The 26,182-nt window shown below is 32.3% G+C and overlaps 1 protein-coding gene across 1 annotated transcript in view; it reads left to right on the forward strand.

Annotated features, from left to right (window-relative positions):
• LOC140442458 (piezo-type mechanosensitive ion channel component-like) overlaps positions 1 to 26,182 on the forward strand; it is a 231,425-nt gene that overhangs the window by 194,499 nt on the left and 10,744 nt on the right. Inside the window, 7 exon segments of the mRNA XM_072533528.1 lie at positions 1,613 to 1,760; positions 3,381 to 3,592; positions 8,986 to 9,271; positions 10,786 to 11,033; positions 18,268 to 18,449; positions 18,674 to 18,940; positions 22,861 to 23,083. Of these exon segments, the coding sequence (XP_072389629.1) occupies positions 1,613 to 1,760; positions 3,381 to 3,592; positions 8,986 to 9,271; positions 10,786 to 11,033; positions 18,268 to 18,449; positions 18,674 to 18,940; positions 22,861 to 23,083 (1,566 nt within the window).

Consider the following 26,182-nt stretch of genomic DNA (forward strand, 5'->3'; position numbering starts at 1 on the left):
AAACCTTAGATGATTTAATCTTTCTCCATCTATATTGATGCCCATATCTTGCCATTGAGTGTTTTTAAATATTGACTCTAGAGCTGCCGTGAACAATTTTGGTGAAATATTGTCTCCTCGACCTAAGCTGAATTTTTCTGTGTCTTCGTGTAGTCGTATACTTGGTGTAGCGTTCTCGTAGATGTTTTTGATTAGTGTCGTGTATCTGTAATCTATTCGGCTTTGATTTAGGGCTTCCAGTACTGTTTCAAACTCTACAGAATCAAAAGCCTTCTCGTAATCGACAAATGCAAGAACCAGTAGTATGTTGTACTCGATGCACTTTTCTCTTTATGGTATGCAAATGGTCATTTGTGCCATATCCTGCCCTGAAGCCTGCCTGTTCCTTGGGCTGATAGAAATCAAGTTTAGGTGTTAGTCTCTTTGTTAAGATTTTCATAAAGAGTTTGTACATAGTATCAAGAGGCTGATGGGTCTATAATTTTCTAATTTAGTAATATCGCCTTTTTTGTGTAACAATACTATCACTGCATTGTTCCAGTCTTTTGGAATCGTACCTGCATGTACGAATTTATTAAACAGTTTGCTTACTGATTTTAATAGAATTTCTCCTCCTGATTTTATTGTCTCAATAACGAGTCCATCATCACCAGGCGATCGATGGTTCTTCATTTCCTTTAAAGCTGCTCTTACTTTTGACACAGTAATGGGTAAAAGTATTTCCGATCCCTGATTTATGAGAGTCTTTACTCGTGTCGGGAAATTGTATTGTGGTCTTTAGCTGGTATAGAGGTCTTTATAAAACTCTCTGGTTATTTAGAATGTTTTGTTTATCTGTTGTTGCCTTTCCGTCTTTATCTCTCAGCTTGTATATTTCTTTTCTACTTTGTGTGAGTTTTCTTTTCATTATCTTTAAACCTTTATATTGTTCTGAAGCTATTTTCTTGTGGCATTTTAAATTAATTACTATTTAAATGGGAATAAGCCACAATTAAAGGTTAAAATACGTTTATTGACGTTTCAATTTCCACTTCGGAAATCGTTCTCAAAATACAAACATTAGTAAATTGTATATATATAAATTATAATAAATTTACTAATGTTTGTATTTTGAGAACGATTTCCGAAGTGGAATTTGAAATGTCAGTAAACGTATTTTAACCTTTAATTGTGGCTTATTCCCATTTAAATAGTAATTTACTTTAAACCTTTGTTTTCTTCTACTGTTTGAGTAATTACATTAGTATTATATCTTCTTACATATCTTATAATTTCCGCTGAAAATATTATAGACCTAGTTATTTGGACCTAATGATGCTTTTGAGTCACTTATATTTGTGCCTAATCAATTTATTATTTTTTGTTTCAATATTCAAAATTAATAATGTCACCCTTAATTTCACTCTCATTAAAATCAAATTTCAACCTGCATACCATCATAGTTGTATCATTTTTTCCACACTTTATATTGTTTCTCAATCAGTCTGGTTTGACAAACAGATTCACGTTTTCCATAAATTTCTTTACTATATAACTGTCACATAGATATTATTTATTTTAATTAAATTTTTGGTCTCCTCTTTTAACACATTATGTATCTTATTAATTTTAGGCTGGGTAAATATGCCGAGGAGTTAAAACTATTTATACAACAACTGCTAGATCCTACTTCAAGAGTTACAGCTGATGTATACTCTTTCATGTTTCTGTGCGATTTTATAAACTTCTTTGTGATTTTATTTGGATTTAACGCCTTTGGAGTAAGTATATTTTCCGAATATTTGTCTTTTAGTATAAATTTATAGCAATAGGATTATATAATTATAAAAATAATAATGTCTGCATCTCGCGAAACTCTTGAAAATACTCTTTCCCTAATAAAACTAGTGAAAACAACTCTCTCGTGTAGACAGTTGATTGTAAAGCTAGGGTGTAGACCAGAATGTCAAGATCTTTTTAAACAGTTTTTGAGTTTCCTATTGCAACATCGACATCATGCAAGAATAAAAACGGACCTAATTCAAGCTCCCACAGCCTTATGCCTTAATAGTAGGATTAAAAAGAATGGGGCTGCAGATTAATAATAATAGTAAAGCGGTCTAAGTAACTCAGAAGTCAGCATTCAAATCAAAAAGTATTTTAGGTTCACCGCTTCGAAGGCTTTAACAAACCATGAAGACATAATCTGCATAATAGCAGTCATAGTTAAACTTAAGATCCCCTATATGTAAACTTAATGATACATAACACAGATAAATTGTAACAAATTTGCAAATTTCTTGATTAAATTGCAAACTGGCGGCAAACAGATTGGTGATCCTTTGGTTAGCCAAAACATAAAATAATTCCTCCTTCTTCAATAAAAAAAATAAACAAAACAAATAACTCAATAACTTCTCAAAATCCATAAAATAAATAGAACTGCTTACCGCCAAAAAAGTGTTTAGCTTGTTGATTCTCATAGCCGAAATGAAGGTCCACAACGTAAGCGCATGAAAGCGGAGCTAAGCAAAACATGTTCTTTGAAGACAATGACATTAGAGAAAGACACAGTCCGGCTGTGTGCGGAAAGTACATAACGGTAAAAAATCAAATAAATTTGTGAATTGATGTAAATATTTTAAGTACCGGCTTACCGTTACAATATGCAGGGGAGCAGGATATGCAGAAGTTCAATTCATATGTATCTTAAGCGAAAGATTTATAACTAATGTTTTTTGCACGTCCAAACGTATGGAGTGGAGACTTTAACCCTGACGCAAAGATCCGCACATAAACTCAGAGTTACACACCGAGCAATGGAACATGCAATGCTGGGCGTGAGCCTTCGAGACCACATAACAAACCAACAAATCAGGCAAAAATCAGCCGTTCAAGACGTCATCGAAAGAATAACGACGCTAAAGTAGAACTGGGCAGGGTACTTAGCGTGAAGATAAGATGAATGGTGGACAAGACGAATCATGAAATGGAGGTCCAGAAACTATAAAAGAAGCCTAGGATGATTTAAGAGTCCGCCGACGTGAAAAGAGTAGCGGGGAACTGACTACAAACGGCCCAGTCTAAAGATCATTGGAAGATCTTGAGGAAGACATCTATCTAGCAGTGAACGTGATGGTTAAATGATGATGATGATGATGATGATTGTATTATATCTTCCTTGTGGTTCATCCCGCTGATAAATCTTAACTAGTTGAAACGGGTTTATTTGTATCAATAAAAAATACATAATCCTTCGATAATAATCTTAAACTTCATGCTAAATTAAATGTGAGTGATGTTTCTTGTCAACGAGCTCTGGTATCGCGACGCATACATTTTACTCATATTAACAATATTTTTTGTTTGTAACAAATATTTAATTATGTTTATGTTTACAGACACAGCAAGATGGAAGTGTTTCTGACTATTTAAAAGACAATAAAGTTCCACCTCTATTTCTTTTTATGCTAATATTCCAGTTTATGTTGATCATTATAGATAGAGGAATATATCTAAGAAAAAATATTCTAGGAAAAATAATCTTCCAATTTCTCCAAATTATTATACTGCATGTATGGTTATTTATTTTGTTCCCAATTATAACTAAGAGGTGAGTACACTGTGTTATATTTTTTATCTAGTAGTACGTATACCGTATTTAAACATATCTGATAACTTAAATTACAGACTACACTAATGATTACAGGCTACGTTTGCTGTGATTGGTCGGCTGTTGGGTATGTCTTTAGTTTAAATTTGGTAGTTTCATGTTTATTTAAATGACAATTGGATATTGGTAGTAATCGGAAAATATTCGGATTTTAAGCTGGCTATTGCAGTTTTATTAGAAATATAATTATTTTTCCTTTTATGATATGGAGATAAAAATATATGCCAACTTTAAATCCGATATGTGTGTATTATTTTATTTGGATATCCTAGTGATGCTCTTTTTCTGTGCCATATTAACGTGAATACCTGTTACATCCATATCTTGTCTCCACTGCTCTAATTCTCTCTCGAACTTTCCTACCAACGGAACATCATCTACATACATTGTTACCATATCATACAAGTCTTGCGCCACTCTCACATGTTCAGCTAGGATTCCTTTCCTACTTAACTTTCACCACAGTAGGTTTCTGCTAACTTTGTCATATGCCTTCTCAAGATTAATAAATACTATGTGCGAGTCTTTCTCTTTCACTCTAAATTTTTCCATTAGCTGTCTTATAATAAAAATTTCTCTTGTGGACCTGCCTTGCCTTGCATAAATTGACTTTTATCCATTTTGATTTCTAGAACCTTATACACTAAAATTGTCAACAAAATTAGGTAAATTTAAATTGGAAATAACTATTGTCATCTAGGACATGTATACCGGGAAATATATTATGAGCTCTTGAGAGCTCAATGGAGGGGAAATTGAAGAAAGCAGAGGTCCAGGTAGAAGATGTTCATGGTTGAAAAACATCAGAGAGTGGATGGATCTCGATACTCAGTCCTTATTGAGAGCCGCACAGGATGGAGAAAGATTTGTCAAAATTGTTGTCAACCTTCAGCAATGAAGACAACACTCTAAGAAGAAGAGCCATTATTGAATCTTAATAATGATTTAATTGATTTAATAATGAAGGTTATTTATTCCGGGTGATTTATTTCTGACTGTTTTTTTAACTGCCTCTTCAACTTCAAGAACCGTTGCTCCCCTTCCCTCTCCTCTGTTTCGCTTTTAGGTTTTCTTCTTCGTCCTCTATATTACGTGCCTGATTGAAATGTTTCACCCATTGATTTAATACGTCTTTCCTTGCCGTTAATATATCTTCACTTAAGATTTTGCATTGGTTTGTCCTCGTCTTGATTTCTTTTCTATTAGTGTTAATTTTCTCATAGAATGTTCTGAAATATTTCTTTCTTTCTATATATTTAAGTTCTTTGTCTGGGCCACATAATTCTAAACGATAAATACGCTCTGCTACATGTCATCAAGCAAGGAAGAGAAGAGGGAAGAAAAGGCTTGGATAGAAAGAAGAAATCTGGGATGAGGAATATTTGAGATTAGACTAACCTCAGTGTGGAACAGATATTTCACGTTGCAATAGAGAGGGAAGAGCTGAGAGAATTGATCGCCAACCTTCGTTAGAAGACGGCAAAATTATAATAAGAAGAAGTTCGTTATTTAAGCGGTTTCGTTTTTTATGTATTCTCTTCTCTTCTCTTTATTTGGTAATGATCAACTGTGGGTGGGGTATACATTTTTGTGAGAAGAAAATATTTACAACGCACACGAAAATCGAGAAAATTTATATTATTAGAAGGTTCCTTTGAAACACAACGTGAGTCAAAATTGATACCTCATATGGATTCAGTTTAGTCTAACTCGAGCTACTTTCGTCATAAGTGCAGTGTTGCAAGTGAAACGTATTCTTGTTTCATCGGCAATTTCTTTCTCTGTCAAATTCAATGCAGTGCACAAACTTCGAGCATAGTCGCTTATGTAGATTATTACTATTGTATTTGGTGTTTTAACGTATACCTAAAGTATTTTGGCAACTATTCACTATCATTGGTTGAGATTAACCAAAGAGATGCCCAGATTTAATTAGGGGCAAAAATATACTCATATGCTACCAACGATCTTTCGCGGTTTCATTCAAAAAGTAAGCTTTAATCTCCACAAGGAATCTAAGTTCCTGTAGTTAGTATAACAAAAATTTTTATTAAAAATCCTTTATAAAAGGTATATAATTTAAAAAAACCCAATCGGGCTACATCACAAAACGTTTTCGGAATCCATATTCCATCATCAGTGCACTAAATGGGTATACATTGAGCCACTAAATACGTGGGTAAAAACCCGTTAAAAGTTGTTTTTTAAAATTTAGTTTACATTATATGGTGGTTAAAATCGATCTTTATTCCTCTACCTAAGAAACCAAACGTTAAGAAATGTAGCGACTGTAGACTCATTAGTTTAATGAGCCATGACGTTAAAATACTGTTGCATATTCTTCTAAATCGAATTAACAACAAGTGCGAAGAAATAATTAGTCAAGAGCAGTTCGGGTTCCGGAGATGCCTTGGAACTAGAGAAGCACTATTTTCTATGCAAACACTCCTACAACGATGTTGGGAGGTAAGAAAACCCGTATATATGTGCTTCATTGATTTTGAAAAGGCATTTGATCGCGTTCAGCATACCAGACTAATTACCGCCTTGCAGAGCATCCAACTAGATGAGAAAGACATCAAACTTATTGCCAAACTTTACTGGAACCAAACAGCCATTATTAATACCAACAACAGAGAATCAAAGCCAATCAGTATTGAACGAGGCGTAAGACAAGGCTGTATACTATCTCCCACCCTCTTTAACGTGTATTCTGAGAATCTATTTAGGGAAGCTTTAAAAGATCAAAAAGGAATTATCATAGGAGGAGAAATAATTAACAATATACCGTACGCCGACGATACTGTGATTCTAGCTGAAAACATCGACGATCTGCAGGAGCTAATCAATAGAGTTGACATGGAATGCACAAATTGGGGACTGTCGATAAATATCGATAAAACTAAATACATGGTAACCAGTAAAGTGGATATCGGCGCAACCCAACTGATATTAAACCAACAACCGCTGCAGAGAGTTCAGAGATTCAAATACCTTGGATGTTGGATTACCCAAAATCTAGATCCATCCTTTGAAATTCGATGTAGAATTGAACAGGCAAGAAACTCATTTCAAAAATTCAAGCCTCTATTATCCAATAACTCATTAAATTTGGAAATCCGTGAAAAGTTTACAAGATGTTACGTGTGGTCTGTACTTTTGTATGGATGTGAAACTTGGACTTTAAAGGCCGATATCATGAATAAAATCGAGGCGTTTGAGATGTGGTTGTATCGAAGGATACTAAAAATTCCATGGACTAGCAGAACCAGAAACGAAGAAGTTCTTCGAAGAATGGGACATCAACGAACTCTATTAAATATTATTAAGAGGCGTAAACTAGAATATCTTGGACATATAATCAGAGGACCAAGATATGAGTTCCTTCGGCTAATTCTTAACGGTAAAATCGAAGGAAAGAAATGGATAGGACGGAAGAAACTCTCTTGGTTGAGGAATTTGCGGCAGTGGACAGGTTTGACAGCGGATCAATTGCTACACGTAGCGCAAGACCGAGATCAGTATAAAAATATTATAAGCATGGTAGTCGCCGACGTTCCGTAGGGATATGGCACTCTAAGAAGAAGATATGGTGGTAAATAATATGATCTTAAAGTTACCAGTGGATTTGGTAACATGGCGACGTATGACTCCACGTGAAGTTGCTGGTCCTGAGACGATGTGTCTACGAGGACTTGATGTTGAGTTGCAACTAGAGTTGCTTTCATCAGGACCAGCAACTTCACGTGGAGTCATACGTCGCCATGTTATCCACTGGTAACTTTAACATCATAATATTTACCACCATATAATGTAAACTAAATTTTAAAAAACAACTTTTAACGGGTTTTTACCCACATATTTAGTGGCTTTAAACATGTATACCCACCTAGTGCACTGATGATGGAATATGGATTCCGAAAACGTTTTGTGATATAGCCCGATTGGGTTTTTTTAAATTATATACCTTTTATAAAGGATCTTTAATAAAATTTTAAGCTTTAATCATTATGATCCAACAAAGAGTTACATATTTTAAATTCTATTATTAGTAAAACATAAATTTTGGACAATTTCTGGATTATTTTCGCCGAAGTCAATTTCTAATAAGAATTGGGAGGCGTCTTTTCTTAATTAAAAAAAAAATCGGGTGTGGCAGTCCAGTGGGACTGCCGGTAGAAGTTATACTTCTATACACGCGTCCGCCGTTAAAAATTTATATACGAGTCAATCTGCACAATTATTACATATGTAATGCTATAGGTAAGAGAGAGCAGAAAGAGAAAAAGAATTAGTTATATAGGTTCCTGGTGCATCGTTTGCTGTATATAAATATTTGACCTGTAATAGGAGTATAGTAAATGAAGGATTGTATCAATATTTTAATGAAAATATATATTTTTTTTATATATGTATAAAAGGAGTTGAATGCAAAAGAAAATTTTACACATACTCTGCAGTAAAATTTATTGTTTATTTTGTTATTAATATAAAAATTACAATACAATAAATACACTGCAACATAATACAATATAAATTAAAATGTAATATTCATAAATATTTAAAACTGCCAATATAACTTACTTTACGAAGATAAAAATAAAAAACCAACAACTCGGATTATGTTGTAAATTTTCATTTTATTTTAAAATTTATGTTTTTTGCGTATATTACATATATTTTTAATAAGATTAACGTGAAGTTTTTAAATATTTCAAAAATAAAAAAGGAAATTCATAATTGGGATTCGAACTCACAACCACCAGCGTATGTCCCAAACACGTAAAGGATTTGCCAATTAGACATGACACTAACGGATTTCAAAATTGACAGTTCTCGGTAAAACAGTGATTATTTTGAAATACAAAAGCCTAAAATAATTATAAACGTTTAATTTTAAATAATACAAAACATATCACATAAGTAATAATATTAATACATATTATATTATATATAATATTATATATATACAATATTATATATATATATATATATATATATATATATATATATATATATATATATATATATATATATATATATATATATATATATAATATATATAATATTAAATATATATACAAAATGAACATTTTTATTCTCGAGAGAGGAAGAGAGAGAAAATATATCTTCTGTCTCTCTCTTACGCATTATCTTACATATGTAATGGTTTCACAGATTCACTCCCGTGCAAATTTCCAACGCCGACCGTGCGTATAGAAGTATAACTTCAATATTCATAATCTAAATGCTTTTTTTCAAAAATGTGTCAAAAAATATTTGTTGAATGATATTGTTTACGGCAAACTTAAAATGTGTATATATATTTTTAGTGCTTGTAACACCTTATTACCTCCACAAATCTACTATATAGCCAAATGTAGCTACCTCCTACTATCAGCATACCAAATCAGATGTGGATATCCAACAAGAATCCTAGGAAATTTCCTATGCAAAGGATACGGTTATATAAATATGTTCCTATTCAAAGGTTTTATGTTAGTACCGTTTTTGTTTGAATTACGTACTTGCATGGACTGGATGTGGACGGAAACTTCCATGGCAATCTTCGATTGGATTAAACTAGAGGATATTTTCCAACATATATTTTTATTAAAGGTAAGTTTTAAAAATTTGTTACACTAACATGATTTTCATAGAAAGTTCTGATAACGTAGAATATTCCATATACTAAATACGGGAAATATAGCGTTTTATTGAGTCTTTAACAGTTACTTATTAATTTTAAGATTACTCCATTTTATTTATACCCGTAGATCATTGAGCCACCAACAAAAATAATGTTCAGTGTATATTTTATTTTTTTAGTTATTTTTAAGGTAAGTGGTTTTTCGAGTACCTTAGAGGAACCGCTCATTATCAAATTGTACAATACGCTCAAATTGATCCCCTAATGGAGCGCTTTCATTTTACATCTAAATTGATCTTCATTGACGACTGTTTATTTCCTATAATCTTAGTGCAAATTTTATCATCTGTTGTCAGTTTGTTACTAATAATAAAAGTATATCATATTCTCAAAAATAATAATTTTAAAATTGGCTGTGACTGTCAAAGAATTCTCGAATAATAAATATTGGCAGGTTTACCCTCACAATTAGTAGTGTTTTTTGAAGCATTTCAGGGTTTATTAGACTACATTAATGCACTATTCGTCGGCTTCGTTCTTCTATTAATCAGGATGGTATAAATCTTGATTTTTAAGAGGAAAGGATAGGAAATAAATGCAACATCATAACAACATTCAAAATAACCAATACACTGATATTTGTTCTGCCCAAAACTGAACCAAACAAAGAGATAATAGCGAAACTCAAAGTCGCTCAACAGAGCGATGGAGCGATGAATGGAATGCTAGGTATAACAAAGATAGATCGAAAAATAATATGATGCATCAGACAGGCAACTAAGGTCAATGATGTAATCCACAGAATTAAATCTTTAAAATAGCAGTGGGCGAGACATTTAGCGAGAAGAACTGACAATTAAACTGTAGTATCCAAGAGGAGACCAAGAAAACGTTCAAACGACAATCGTGGGCAGAAATGAAGAACGACTATGTAAGGGAGGCTGTTTTTGTGAATCTAGATCTTGCTATTTCAATTCGGATCTTAATCTCTACATCAGGGTCCCACTTATCATTTACCGTGCACCCCAGATATTTGATCTGGATCGTTAATTAATAAAAATTAACAAAATTTAATACTGTTGGACCAGGTGTTACGTTTTCTGTGGGTTGAGAGATTAAGGGATGCAAGCATGGTTTAACTAACATTATTTAACTCCAAAAACTCACTTAATTACAAATATTACAAATTCTTATTACATTAATAATTATCGCTTACAATTCGCACTGATATCGCTTACAAAACAATTCACCGGTACTAATAATCGAAGGTCACCTCAGCGGGCTTATATAAATGAGAACAAGTGTACTGGAACCTTACTGGGTGACGAGAACATTTCCGTATCGATAGAAACGGTACTTGGAATAGTGGTGAAAAGAGAGTTCTCGTTTTCGCTAAAGCACAGGGCCACAATGGGGTGTATGTCACACAAAAATACGTTAAGAACTCCAAAATAACTAGTTAACTGATTATATGTTTTTTTAGTGTTCCAGAAACGTTGAAGATGAATTCCCTCAACCTAGAGCCCAGGAAAAGAGTCGAGTAGTAAAATATTTTATGGGTGGAGCTTTATTAGCAGTAATTATAGGCATAATTTGGTTCCCACTAGTGTTCTTCTCCTTGGGTGACGCTGTGGGAGATCCCAACATACCGTCAGATGTTGCTTTAGAAGTTCGTATTGGACCATACGAACCAATTTACAAGATGACGGTGCAAGCTAATTCAATTTTCCAGTAAGTATATAAAGTTCATATAATGTGTGGCTTCTATTTGTAGAGTATAAGAAACAGTGTGACTCGATATTCGCGCAGATCATTACTATGTATATGTCCAAATCTGACTCTGATATTTGAATTATACTATTTTTGTATTGCTAATTTGAATGTAATATTCCTTTTGTTAATCACATTTCAATCATGCTTAAAACTCATTATATTATAAATAATAAAAGGCGACAATAAAACATTTATCTATTATAAATCTACCAGGCCATTTTATTTGAAAAGGGGGGTGATGTTTACGCATACCCTGGAAAAAGATTACGGTGTTGTTGCCTTTCATTATTGTGTGAAAACCCTTATGAGAAAAGATTAAAGTAATTAGCAGCTCATGTATAAAGTACCGACAAAAACAATCTTTACAAAATGAATAAAACGCTTAAGTCAGAAGAATATTATTATTTTACTTTTACAAAATTAATACTTTGTCTTATCAATTTACTGTTGGGACTAAGCCACAAGATTAGCTTATTCCCAACTAGAATAGCAAATAAAAACACCATAGATTAGTTATTTATTTTTCTTTATTGCAATACTTAAAATTTTTTTAATTATACAGTGATCGTGACACACATTTCTACTGCATTTTTCACAAATTTGCTTTTGTTTTCTGTCCTTTTTTGTTGGGCACATGTGACACCTTTTCCTTGTTAAAACTGGAGGTTTTTCTAGTTTTTACTTTTTGTTGTGTGGTTCAACTTCCTGTAAGCCTTTTTCAATACACTGTTTTGTTTCCCATTGTAGTGCCCTTGATTTTTTCTTCTCAAAATTTGAGGCAACACTAGTTGTTCTGCTGTCGTTGTAAGAATCAATCTTCGCTTTTCATTTTTGATTTCGTTCAATTTTGGATGTAAATTTGTCCAAGTAATAAATGAGGCTACCCCAGCCACGTCTAAAACATTCATAAAAAATGCAAAAGGCCAACGGTTAGTTTGTCTTTTGCAGATATATTTATGAACCATTTGGTCTAGCGTATCGACACCACATTTTGTATTATTATAATAGAGTATCAAATCTGATTTTTTGTCAACATCATCTGCACAGTAAGCATTGTGATGCATGTTAAACAGAACTAGGACACTTCTTTGTTTTTTCGGAACGTAAGAAACAAGAGATGCTTTTGGAGTGAATCCGAAAATTGAAGATTTCTCTAAACGCTTCTGGTTTGGTAGAAATTCCCGAGGAAAAATCTCTTATTTTTTTTTCACTGTGCCCACAAGAGTTAGTGAATTCGCCAGTAATTCATGTACAAGAGCAAGATCAGTGAAATAGTTATCGCAAGTCACATTCCTCTTGGAATTATAATAAGGTTCAACGAGGTGCTTTACAACTTAATATGCAAGACCTATGGCTACGTTATTTCCGTTTTTTTTTCTGTATATGGTATTTCTCATAAAGGGTAATATGTTTCCAAGCCACAGGCCCACCATATTTTCATGACATACTTATCTGGCTTTGAAGGCATATACTGCTTGAAAGGACACCTACTTCGATACGGAACAAGTTGCTCATCTACCGTTAGGTTTTTTCCTGGAAAATAGTATTTCTGAAAGTTTTTGTTCACTTGATTTCACACATCGCGTATTGCTGCTAATTTGTCGTTCCTTCTTCGTTAAGACCTCGTGTCCTTATCGTCAAATCGAACAAATCTTAGCAAATTTTTGAATCGTTTTAACCCCATGGTAGCTTTAAATATAGTAGGTCCATAATACTTACTCCAAAGTATATCTATGTTATGGATGTTGGCACTCAAGTTCCCTGCATTTAGTAGTAGTCCAACAAAGGCATATAGCTCTGTAGAGTCGTGATATTTCGAGTTTTCTATTCCCCAGGACTTTTTCAGCTTCTTCATTTGTACACTTCACTGTTTCGTTCACAATTTTTTCGTCCACAAAAAAACAAAAGGAATCAACAGGATCATCTACACTTTGACCAGGGGCTAACAATACTTTGTGTACTTTGCTTTTTATTATGTCGCAGGATCGCATACGTCCTAACGGTTGTGGTTGACTATGGATCGGAATCCCATAAATTATTAGCAATATCTTGCAGTTCTGCAGCTGATAATGGTTTTCGGGACATTTTATTGGCACTATCTACTTTCACTGTAATTCAATATAATTTTAGGAGCTTAGTTGTCGACACTAACATCGATATCAAGACTGATAGCAGATGCATTATTTATTTCAAAATATGTATAGGTACCTACCTAACAATATTATTGCATTCCAACAATGATTATCAGTTTTTAAAATTCATTTAGAATAGATATAACACCTATTGTGATCATCTCTTTGATGTTCAGATCAAAGATGTTTACATTGTTTGTTACACGTTTAGACTTTATTATTGGATTTCCGGAATCATAAAAGTCGTTTAGATAATCCACACCCAATTCATCACCCAAGATGGCGTCCGATAGTCAAGTCGCAGTTTTAACAGCGGAACTAAATAAGCTAAAAAAGCAGGAATTAATTGACATATTAGTGAATTTAAAGTTACCACTCTCCGGTTCTAATCCTCAGTTATCAGATTATGTTAATAAATTAACACAAACAGTGCAAAAAGGTATTAAAGCATTCAATATCGAACATAACCTAGACATTGTGTGTGAACAGTGTATAAAGACCAACAAGGAACTTACTAATATAAAAAGTGAACTTGCAGCAGTAAGTAAACTATCATTCCATCTAGAAAAACGTACGGAAGAGCAACAAGATTTAATTTCTTTATTAAAAGATAAATATAATAAAAATTCAGCCATGCCCGTTCCAACGTCATCTAGTGAAAAAACTGTAAATAAAGCAGGCCCGACCAACTCAGGTTCTACCAGTCAAGAACCCATTAAAATGTCATTAAACAAAAACACAAGTCTACCTCATTCATACATGAGTGATAAACAAAAAGAAAATAAAAACAATCTAAAAACAGGACACTCATCTTGGAATACCCAATCGAAAAAAGAAAATAAATACAAACCGATTATTGGAAGCAATGAAACGTCTACTGTAAACACCATTCCTAGACAAGATCATGTACATGTGTCCCGCATTGGTGTTGATATGAAAGCCGATGATCTTCTAAAATTTTTGGGTGAGACGGTACCCAATATTACTTTTAACTGCGTTGAATGGCATAGAACTGACAAATACTCCACATATAAGGTATCTTTCCCTTTCGATAAAATTGACGAAGTCTACAGTCCTAATATTTGGCCCAAAGGAGCTGCCGTTAGGAGATTTAACTTCAACAGAAATTTTCAGCACACAAAGAAGACGGAGGAAGAAACCTAGAAGCTTCTACAAAATTTTATCAAAATAAACTAATTCAAAAAGGTACGGTAAGCATGTTTCATGTTAATTTGCAGTGTATTTCAAATAAAGTCGATATGATAAATGCTTTTCTAGCGGATCAAAAATTATATGACGTCATATGTTTTTCCGAGCACTGGCAAAGTGAAGAAAATTTAAAATTAATTAACATCTCCGGATTTTCATTAGCTAATTTCTTTTGTAGGGTAAAAAAGAAACAAGGCGGAGTTGCAATTTATGTAAAAGAAAATCTTATGTATTCTTCTCTTAATCTAATTGAATATAATGTAGAGCAAAGTCCAGAGTTTTATGCAATTTATGTATCTTTAATAAAAACCAATATTTTAACTGTATACAGATCGGGTAAGGGTGACTTTGACTTATTTTTGGTGAATTTTGAAAATGTCATAACATCCTTGCTTAGTAAAGCAGACAAACTTATCATACTTGGTGATTTTAATATAAATTTTAAACTTAAATCTGAACCTTTTTTTGATATTCAAAATCTATTAACATCTTTTGGTTTAAAAACAACTATAAACGATTATACTAGAATCACATCCCAGTCCAATAGTTGCATCGACAACATTATGACAAATTTTTCTGAAACTATCTACAGAGTGGGCGTATTTGAACCTTGTTTTTCTGACCATCGAGCTCAGTTTTTATTTATTGACTCTGAGCATAAAGTTGTTGACACTTATCAAACATTTCAGCGGTTTATTACTTCTTCTGGTTTACAGAAGCTTAAACGTGCGCTAGCTAGTACAAATATGGACTTTTTCTATGATATTAATAATGATCCTAATTTTTTAAAAGTCTTTCTTACCGAAACTTATAACAATTTAATATTAAAGCATTTTCCACTAAAAAAAGTACGACAAATGGCTGAAAAAGCACCTGTGCAATGGTTTAATAATGAATTAAGGTCTTACAGATCCAATATTTCTCTTGTTAAACACATTGCAGATGCCACTAAGGATCCCGATTTGTTCAAAGTATATAAACAACAAAAAGTTGAATATAATCGGCAATTAAAAATTGCTAAAAAGTCAGCTTACTGTAATTTTATTACTAATTCCAATAATAAACCTAGAGACTGCTGGAAAATAGTAAATTTCGAAAGAAACTACACAAGATCCAGTTCGGTACAACCTGATCTACCTCCAGACGAAATGAATCAATTTTTTACTACAATTGCAGAGAATATAATTACATCTCTTCCCAATATTAACGTCGATGTCCTCGTCAATTACAGAAATTATCCTTCTCCGAGCAAGTCCTTTTTTTTCGTCCCGTTCTGAAAGAAGAGGTCTCTCAAATAATAAAGTCTCTTAGTAATTCTAATTGTAGAGACGTTCACGAAATTAATAGCAAAATTTTAAAAGAAACTTACCAAATAATTTTAACACATTTCACTCATCTTATTAATTTAATTCTATCAACTGGAGTATTTCCAGAAATACTAAAATACTCAAAAGTACTACCAATCTACAAAAAAGGTGATTCCTCAAAAACTGACAATTACAGACCCATAGGCATTGTTTCTACTTTTGGGAAAGTGATTAAAAAAGTTATCAAACAACAATTTTATTCCTATTTTGAGTCAAATAATTACTTTAGCAACTCAAAATATGGATTCAGAAGTGCTCGTTCTACTACGAACGCGGTATTTAATGTTGTGAGCGAGGTGATTGAGGGGCTTGAATGCGGCAATCGCATAGCAATTTCTCTTTGCGACTTTTGATTGCGGCTTTTGATTGCGTTTCACACGACATTTTGCTTCACAAATTAAATTACTATGGAATCAGAGGTATCCCTCTTAAGCTTATAACTTCTTATCTATGTGGCAGACACCAGGCGGTAGTGTCTAAAGGTCATCTCTCCGATTTTCTATCCGTAAAACATGGAGTCCCACAAGGTTCGGTCTTAGGACCTCTTTTGTTTATTATTTATGTCAACGATCTGCCTAAATTCATATCTCCTTACAAAACCATACAATTCGCAGATGATACGACATACGTTATATCAGGAAAAAATAATGATGATTTAAAAATGTCTCATGAGGAAGTTTCCACTAAATCTAGCTCATGGTTTGCTGCAAACAAACTAAAACTTAATTCTGATAAAACGCAAAATTTGGTTATATCTGCAAGTAATTTACACAATGATTTAGTTAACAAAGAGACTGTTAAACTATTGGGAATAACCATAGATAATCGACTTAACTGGTCTCACAACTTAAGAAAAAACTATCAAGTTCATTATTTGTTATTCGCCAACTAGCAAGGGTTGTCAACTTTGAAACATTAAAAATGACATATTTTTCCTTATTCCACTCTCATCTAAACTATGGTGTAATTATATGGGGCAATTCAACAAATGCACTTCAAATTTTTAGAATGCAAAAGAAAGCTATCAGGATTTTAGCAGATTTTTTAGTTATCTAGAACACTGCTGACCTTTCTTTATCAAATTCAAAATTATGCCGCTACCTACTCTGTTGATATTTCAAGTTTTAACTGAAATTCACAGAAAACGTGCTCATTTAATAAAGCAGTCTGATGTCCATGTTCACCATACGCGAAACTGTCACTACCTACGAACAAATCGCTGTAGATTAAGTCTTTCAGAAAAAAATAGTCTTAATTATAATTATTACAATATTTTACCAAAAAGTATAAAACAGCTAAGCTGTAATAGTTTCGATAAAGTTATAAAAAATATCTTCTAAAACATTGTTTTTACTGCTCAGAAGAATATATGACTCATTGCAGAACATCGACTGAACTGCTTACCGTAACTTTGCCATAAATGTTTTTCTGTTTATTATATGTTCTTGTTTGTATATATTATTTAAGTTACGTTTTATATTCGTTTTGTTAATACTATGTATGTTCTTTTTGACTTGCTACAAACAATATTTGTATTGTTATGTAGTTAAATAAATACTCTACTCTACTCTACACAAAAACATTACCTGACTACCAGATTAACTTCTGTAACAAAGATTTAGACTTTAGGTATAAATACAAATAGGGTCAGACGGTCCCGTGTTGCCCCTTTACGTGACAAAATTCTTTCGACGCAATTATTTCAAAAATGATAATGAATATTTTGAAAAGCTCATGACTATGTTGAAGGAAACGTACTTCTAATGCATAAAATTCAATAAATTTTTTTTATCAGTTTTGTTAAAAGAATTGGCGTCTCGGCCCCGTTGGACCCACCTTGCCCGGATAAGGGTTAAGATATTTTCTTAGACATAATATGTATTACAGACAATAATTAATATATTTCATAAGTATGTACTGTATATATAAAATTGGGACCAGGACGAAATCATGTGATACATCAGAGTCAGCTAACTTCCAAGATTAGCTTCGATCATTAGTTTAAAATTATCTGGAAAATCATTTTTTCTTGAAAACGACTCGATACCAAATTTTATTCAAGCCTGTATAACGTCTAAAGAAATACGATGTTCTTGGGATACGTTAGTGGAGGGAACAGTAGATATATTAAGGATGTCGTTCAGTTTGGAACAATGAGTTTGATTTGTGATCTACTTTACGAGGATCCATAAAAAAATGAAAATTCAAGAACTTGACATGTACTGATGATAAAAGAAAAATATCTACATTTTTTAAAACAATATTATGTAAACAAACTAACAGCTTAATACAAAAGAAAGAGGAACTTATCTACAACCACTTTTAATATGAATCTTACTTCTACCTTAATATTGTTAGACTTATCATAAAACGCTTTCGAAAATAAAATTGACACCTGCAGAGTTTACTGAATACCGTGTTGTATTTTTGTAAATAATCTAGATTTTTGGTAATTTCTCCGAATCAAATTATTTCTTATTTCAGATTTAACGAAAACCAATTAGTAGATTTAAAAAAAATTTACAACGCATATCAAGTATCCGAAAACTTTATATTTAAATATGAGGCTGTTGATATTGCTGCTATTAAATTGAATACGGATTCTGCTAACATCTGGAGTATATCGCCGCCTGATAGACAACGAATGCTTGCTGAAATTAATTCCAGTAAGTATTTATTTTCTTTGCAGTAAGCAAAAAAGAATCATGTAGGCGGTAAAAAAATGCTACAAAATGATATTGTCATAACATTTATAGTTAATGTGATTAATTATATTCCTTCCCAAAATATTTCTTATTCTTTTGGTAAAAATTTATTTAGTGCCTATTTTTATGTTAAACATAATGCTATATAGGTTTCACTGTATTATGATATATGGTCTTATTTTTAGCAAAACCTCTAAAGGTTAGACTCGAGTATAAAATAACGCATAAGACAAGCAAAGCGGAAGACTCTGGCATAATTACACATGCAAGAGAAATTCAAATGGAAGCTAGTACGCCTACTAAGATTAATGAAGATAGAGAAAATCTTCTGAAAATGTTAAGAAATGAAACAGCAGATCCAGTGCTGTTTCCGTATTTACTGCCAAAGTTTATCAAAGTAACGGATAGGGGCACAGCCGATCCTATTAGCGTATTAATGTTGGATAAACCAGGTGAGTAACATATAATATTATCCTTTTTATTTTTTACGGGGCGATGTTTTCCACGATGCGCATCAAAATCGTGGGGAAATTGGAAAAACTGAGATATACGATTTAACAAAAGATTGAATGTAATGCTGGTAAATGAGAGTTAGTGAGGGTTTTATTTACGTCGGTACACCGCGCCACGGAATGCCATTTACGAAGTACAACAGTTCTTGTCGACCGAATTATGTATATAGAAAGAGAGTTGGTAAATAAATATGAATATTTGATATATTTTTTATTTATTAATATAGGGGATTACCCTCATTACAAAAAAATATTATGTTAACATACAGTATAACAATCAATCTCTGTTATTGCTAACAAACTAAGTGAAATTAAAATCCTAATTATAAATAAAACAAAATATTAATTATATATGAAAAAAGATGAATTAAAAAAAAACCAAAAATTAACTATAACTTGTCAAGCTATTTTTATCCCACTTTTAACTGAAGTCAAGGAGACAACAAATATTTCTAAATTGTTACTATTTATAATTTTCAGTTTTCACTCAATGGGTGAGTGCATACCATAATTTGTATGGTGAAAAGGTACATAAAATAGATCAACATATCTGAGACTTCTAGAGGATACTGTTATGTTTTTATTATTCTAATTTATTGTTTTTATTTATTATTAAAGGTTCTATTTATAACACTTACAAATTTATTAAAGTCTCTATTACTAATTTATTTTACACCAATAATTATATAATTTATCTACATTTATTATAATACGTGCGTTACATTTTAAAACGCGACGCGATGTTCAAAAACCAACTGTCCTGTTTACAACAAAATTCCTCTTTAAATATAAAATCCCGTTATTCGAGAATTGCGGCGATCCCATCGAAGAGCCCAGAAGCTCAGACTGGTTTTATTCGGCCTGCTTCTGGAAATTTCAAGTCGCGGGTGACTCATCAGAATTCAGGTAGACAGGTCTTTCAACTGAGCGCCGAAATAACTAGCATAGAAAAGATATTAGTAATAAATATGTTTACAGTTTTGAGTCATATGAGGCGTCATTATCTATCGTAACAATACATATAAGCCAATAGATTCAAGAAGTTCAGGACAACAAATTAAACAATTTATTAATTTAAACACAAATACTAAATCAGAGGTATCTCGTTGGGTTTTTAATAAATTCATGTTGAGTGTTTTTAAAATATCTGTATAATCATGATCAATAATGCGTATGTTTAATTTATATGCACAATATCTTAAAAATTTGTTCTGCAATCTCTCCAATGTACTAGAATGAACTTGGTATTGTGGAGACCATACAATAGATGCATATTCCACTTTAGATACGACCAAAGAATAATAAACCGTTCTTAAAGCCCAATATTTTAATTTAATGTTGAATAAAATAGAAAATAAAACTTAAAACTTAGCCAGGATTTAAAAAAAAATTTATTTTTATAAATAAAAAAATATATAAGTTATTTTTAAAGGAATAAATAATATTTAAAAATAAAAAAAAACAATTTCAAAAAGACAGATAATTTTATTATGGTGAGGGAGTACTGTTAAGAGTAGTGTAAGAAGTGTGAGAGAAAATATACATTGTTTTCCAAGTGTGAAAAAACAAAATAATTTGTTTATTTTAAAAAAATTGTATATTGGTAGCAATTTCTCAAAAAAGACATGATTCACTTTTCGATCTTTCATCCTTCGGCGTTAGAGTACATATTTCCGCCCCGTATGTGAGGATCGGCCTTAGCAGTGTTTTGTATATAATAATATAATAATTTTAGTTTTTCTTTGAATATTATTTCTTGAATGGAATTGTTTTTGGAGTTCATAGTGTATTCTATTTATTCTAGTGAGTTTTATTTGTAAGATGTATTCGTCTTTTAATTTCTTCGCTTATTTTGTTGGTAGTAGTCACTAGCGAGCCAAGGTATGTGAGGCTGTCAACACGTTCAAAGATATGACTTCCAAATACTGTTTTCCATTCCTCGTTTCATATAGGATCCTTAGTAACCAACATGTACTTGGTTTTGTCTTCGTTGATGACTAGACCGACCTGTTTCGCCGCCGTTTCCAATTCTGGGAAACATCTCGCTTGCTACGCCCTATTACGTCAATGTCATCAGCGTACGCTAAGATTTGTATCGATCTATTGTAAATAGTACCGCCGTCTCTAATTCGCGTGTCTCGGACTGCCTTTTCCAAGGCAATGTTAAATAGGAGGCAAGCCAGGTTATCTCCTTGTCTGAGTCCATCCTTTATCTCAAAGGATCGAGAATTTTCTCCCTGTATCCTGGGAGCTGGCTTTTCCAAATTGGTCTGCTGCTATGCAGTTCCTATTCGGTTCTTATTCGGTTTCTATTCAGATGTTGTGTTCGGTTTGTATTCGGGTTCGGTTCCTATTCTGTTCCTGTTCGGTTCTTGTTCGGTTTCTATTCAATTTCGGTTCCTATTCGGTTCTTATGCGATTTCTATTCGGATTCAGTTCCTATCCAATTCTTATTCGGTTTCTTTTCGGATTCGGTTGCTATTCGGTTTTTATTCGAATTCGGTTCCTATACGGTTCTTGGCAGTTCTCCGCGACCTTAGAAAAATCAGGGCACACTAATATTGGGGCTGATGTAATTCATCTTTTGACAGCCAATAGAGCCACGATGCACCTATCGTGGCACCGGTTACTGAGTCTGCGTCTAGCGTTACTGGATGAAGCAGCATTTTACTTTTGCTCAGGCGTTAATTTGTGACGGGTTTCTCTACTAGACGCCAGAGTCAAGCACCAGTAAAATGCCAGTTTAATCTAAATAAAAATATATTGAAATAAATAACCAAAATATATTTTAATTACTCGACAACGGAAAAAGAAGGGAAGCGATCGATCAATACTCGATCGTTGACGGGGAACGGAAAGGACGATTATCCTTTGATCAGTACTCTGGATTGAACTCCGCTCGTTGTCGGTATAAAACGGCGCGGCGTTGTATACCTCTGACCGTGTTAAATCTCTAACGCGCATCGATGGATGGTAGTGGTGTGAGGAGATAGAGAATTGCCTAAATTCACATCCGTTGTCATGTAAGTGATGTTCTTCGTTGTTCACACTACTTGTGGAAGTTATGTTTCTGATTCTAGCATATAAATCACCTCATATGATATGTTATGTTATAAATCTATTATTTCTTTTTTTAGCTTCCTCTAAAGCATAAACGATAGTAATTGTAATATGACTATCAAATTTTCATATTGTTTTTACTATTTACGTACATAATGTATGAGTAGTTTTCTATTGTAACTGTCCATTTCTTGTCTATTAATACAGCTAATCATCCAAATTTTATGTTCCTCAAAGTTCCATTTTTATTTTAATAATGACTACTATGTTTGTCTTACAAATTTTTTAGTTCATTGGTTATTTCTTGTTCTTTCGATGCTAATCCTCTACAATTCCAAATAACTATTTTTTTTTATCGTTTTACGTTTATCCTTGACTCGTCTTTTCGTCTTAATTTTGAATTGTTGGGTCTTTTAGTTTGATGGTTCTTCTTTGGATATTTTTAATTTTGATTTGTGGGTAAATAAGTCGAACAGCCTCACAACTAGCTTCATTCTCTGTAGGAGTTGTCCATCTCTTAGCTATATGTTCCAAATATTCTATACGCATCGGAAACTCACCTTTAACATTCACTCGAAAGTTGCATACCGTACATCAACTGTACGTAAGGCAGTCACTTTTACGTGACACTCAAAATTCGGAAACGTCATAGTAAAATATGTTAGCACATCTGGATTGTATTTAAATAACCTCCGACGTATTCGTTGGGATCAGTGAACATTACTCAAAATTTTATTGCAGTGAGAACCACTTTTTAAGGATTTTAATTAAAAAATAATCTAAAACTAATCTTTTTGTAGATTACAGAGCCACGGAATATCGAAATGTATCCATCAGACTACTTAGAGAGATGGAGGGAAATTTGGAGCAATCATGGTGGAAAGTGAACGAAATGTGCGATGACTACAATTACGAAACTTTTTTGGATAAAATTCCGTTAAATGATTGCAAGCAGTCTGTTATTTTATATTCCTTTAACGACAAAGTCTTTCCGCCAACATTAAACATTCTTACTCAGGGAGGGTAAGTTTCTAAATATAAGTTTTATCGATTTAGTTTTATTTTTACGATGAATTAGGATGAAGATAACATTATTTTGTTGTAACAACCTTAAAACTGGAAAGATTTAATATAAATTATAACAGCCATTTACACGCCGGAGAAGGAAATCATGAAACAAATCCTTTTGTCAAGATGTACAATCTGTTGTGTACAATAAAAGTGACCAGTCGACTAAGATCTACAAAATGAATTATAAATATGTATTGGGATATATATTTGGATTAAATAGTTTATAAGTCATATTTCCCTTGTTGCTGTATTTTGAATATGGCAGAATAAACTAGGATTTATCACTTCTTATTGGCAGACGACTGACAGTATAATTTATTTTATCGAATCGTAATATTATGTCAATGTTCTTGAATATTTTGAAACATATATGTCCTAGTTTAAAAGATAGAAAGATAAAAAATAGAGCAACAAGAATAAGAAAAAAATTAATAAGAAGTATATCCAATGAAGAAAACGAAGAATTACACCAATTCATTAGTTTAAAATCAGAAGACACAAATCTTGGCAGTCTTGAAAGACTGCCAAATGTGAAAGTATTATGTACTTGGAAAACTGAATTAAGTAATATACAGACTACTTAATAGTCTATGACCCTATAAACGACCTAATAAATAATAACCTAGCACTATGGTCTCAAAAAACTGTTCTAAAATGTTCTACTACGGAAACCAAGGTACTATGTTTTATAAAAGATCATCCAAAGAAATGATTGTTCAGCTAATTCTATATAATTAAAAACTTCATTAACATAGCGAAATAAGATTTCTTGGTAATTTGATTGAAGACTCAACTGGGCGAGACATGTGCAAGAATTTAAAAGGTCGTGCACTATAGTATGAATATAATGAAATTATTCTCATACAATACTTACACCGAAAAATAGACTCTGACTCAATTCTGTATTACCTACTGTGTCACGGAATCTTTATAAAGGCAACTAGTTGCTATTTAAAATACATATTTACAGAAATTTTATATTAATAGACGTAACATATTTCCACTGAAAATAAAGTGATGTAACATTGTAAAAAATATACAAAACCTAATTTAATTAAGAAACCTCAAAATTGTAGTCAGAATTTTGCATACTATTAATTAATAATATGCAAAATGACACACGATACAATGAAAATAAAATTAATATAATAATAAATAGGAAACTCAACACACAGGGTGTTTGTGCACAACGCCACCTATAAAATACATACACAATCTCAATTTAAGTAAATAAACTGTATAACATTTACCTCCATCCGTTAAAAATGTATGAAACTCAAAAGTAATTACAAATAATAATTTGTAATTAAAGATAATAAGGATCATTTATGAAGATACAAATATCCTAACTTTTAAGTTGAATCAAAAAAGACGTTTTCACACAAAATTCCATGTGAATCTCTTCAATGCTTTTGGAGATTAGCGTAAAGAACATCGTGGCACAAAATTTATATATACAGGGTAGCGAAAGAATATGGAAACACGGTAATTTCTCTGAAACCAATTAATATATATTTATTATTTATTATTACATATTTTATGATTTATTACAGACTATTTCAAATTTATGTGACGTCAACGTTTAGCGTATTGTCGTTATCTATATTTTTTAATGGCCACCTAGGTCGTGTGATAGAACATAGAAAAGCTTATTTTTTTCCTCTTTTCAGCAATACCAAAAAAGTGCCATATTACTAATGTAATATACCATGTCACTAATAATTCAGTATCACTAAGAAAAATTTCAATTCCAACAATTTATATTAATTTTGAAAAGTAACAATTAAAATGAAAAAAAAATGAATTTTTTACAAAAGGTGCTCAAACTGTTGTCCGTCCGTCTGTTTCTTGGCAATAATACGATCTATCTTGGAAGTTTCGAATATAATCATTGATCATTTCTGGAGAAACTGCCAGCATTTCAAGACGTATGCGATCCTTTAAATCATTTAAATTAGTTGCTTTGATTACATAGACCCGGTCCTTAAGATAGCCCCATAAAAAAAATCAAGTGAAGTCAAGTCAAGAGATCTTGCTGGCCATTCAGTTGCACCTCTTCGACCATTACATATCTGGGGGAAACGGTATTCAAATATTGCCTAAGAATTATGATAGTGTGCAGGTGAGCCATCCTGTTGAAACCACACTGTCATATTTGGAAATAAATTGATTATTTCAGGAGTATTTTACGCCGATAAGTGCATCATCAATAAAAAACGGATATATCAAATGTTTTTTTACTAAACCATCCCACTGGTAGTTTGTTGATATTGTGTGAGAGTCTCATCCATCCAGTGTGGATTGGAATCTGACCAGTATCGACAATTGTGTCTGTTAACAGTACCGTTCAAACAGAATGTCGCTTCATCACTAAACACAAGGGAATCTAAAAAATCGGTTTGTCTATCCATTTTCTTTAAAACTATTTCACAAAACTCTAATCTCCGATCAAAATCATCTTCTGTTAATTCTTGCTGGTTTCGAGTTTTAGAAGGGTGGAACTAATTTTTATGTAAAATGTTTTGTACTGTTTTTCTGCTAATGCTATAATTTCTAGATAGTTCATACATAGATGTTTTAGGATTTTCTTAAACATGTAGAAGGACATCTACAGTCTTATCTTATTAGTTGCAGTTTTTGATCTGCCAGATTTTGGGCGATCCCGTACATTACCGGGTTCATTAAATTTATTAAAAATTTTAGAAACCGCTGATCTATTCATAGGTCTTTCAAGATTTAAACTGTTAAAAAGTTGACTTACTTCTTTATATGTATGTTTTATATTACCATAACAAATTAACATTAGTATATTCATTTTCTTTCTGATAATTTTGGCATTATTCTTAAATTACTTTTTCCGTCGACCGTCCATTTATGATTAATTTTAACACTCTTAAAATCATTGATTAATGACCCCTATTAATGAATGATTTTCTATCAATGAACGATTTCATTATAGGCAATACAACATACATTGCTTGTATAAATTAATTTAACCACATTTAACGCTCTGTCATTGGCAGTTACCTGTGGTGTAGGCAACCAAACATA

The sequence above is a fragment of the Diabrotica undecimpunctata genome, chromosome 5 (assembly GCF_040954645.1).
Source record: "Diabrotica undecimpunctata isolate CICGRU chromosome 5, icDiaUnde3, whole genome shotgun sequence".
In the NCBI taxonomy this organism is placed as follows: Eukaryota; Metazoa; Arthropoda; class Insecta; order Coleoptera; family Chrysomelidae; genus Diabrotica; species Diabrotica undecimpunctata.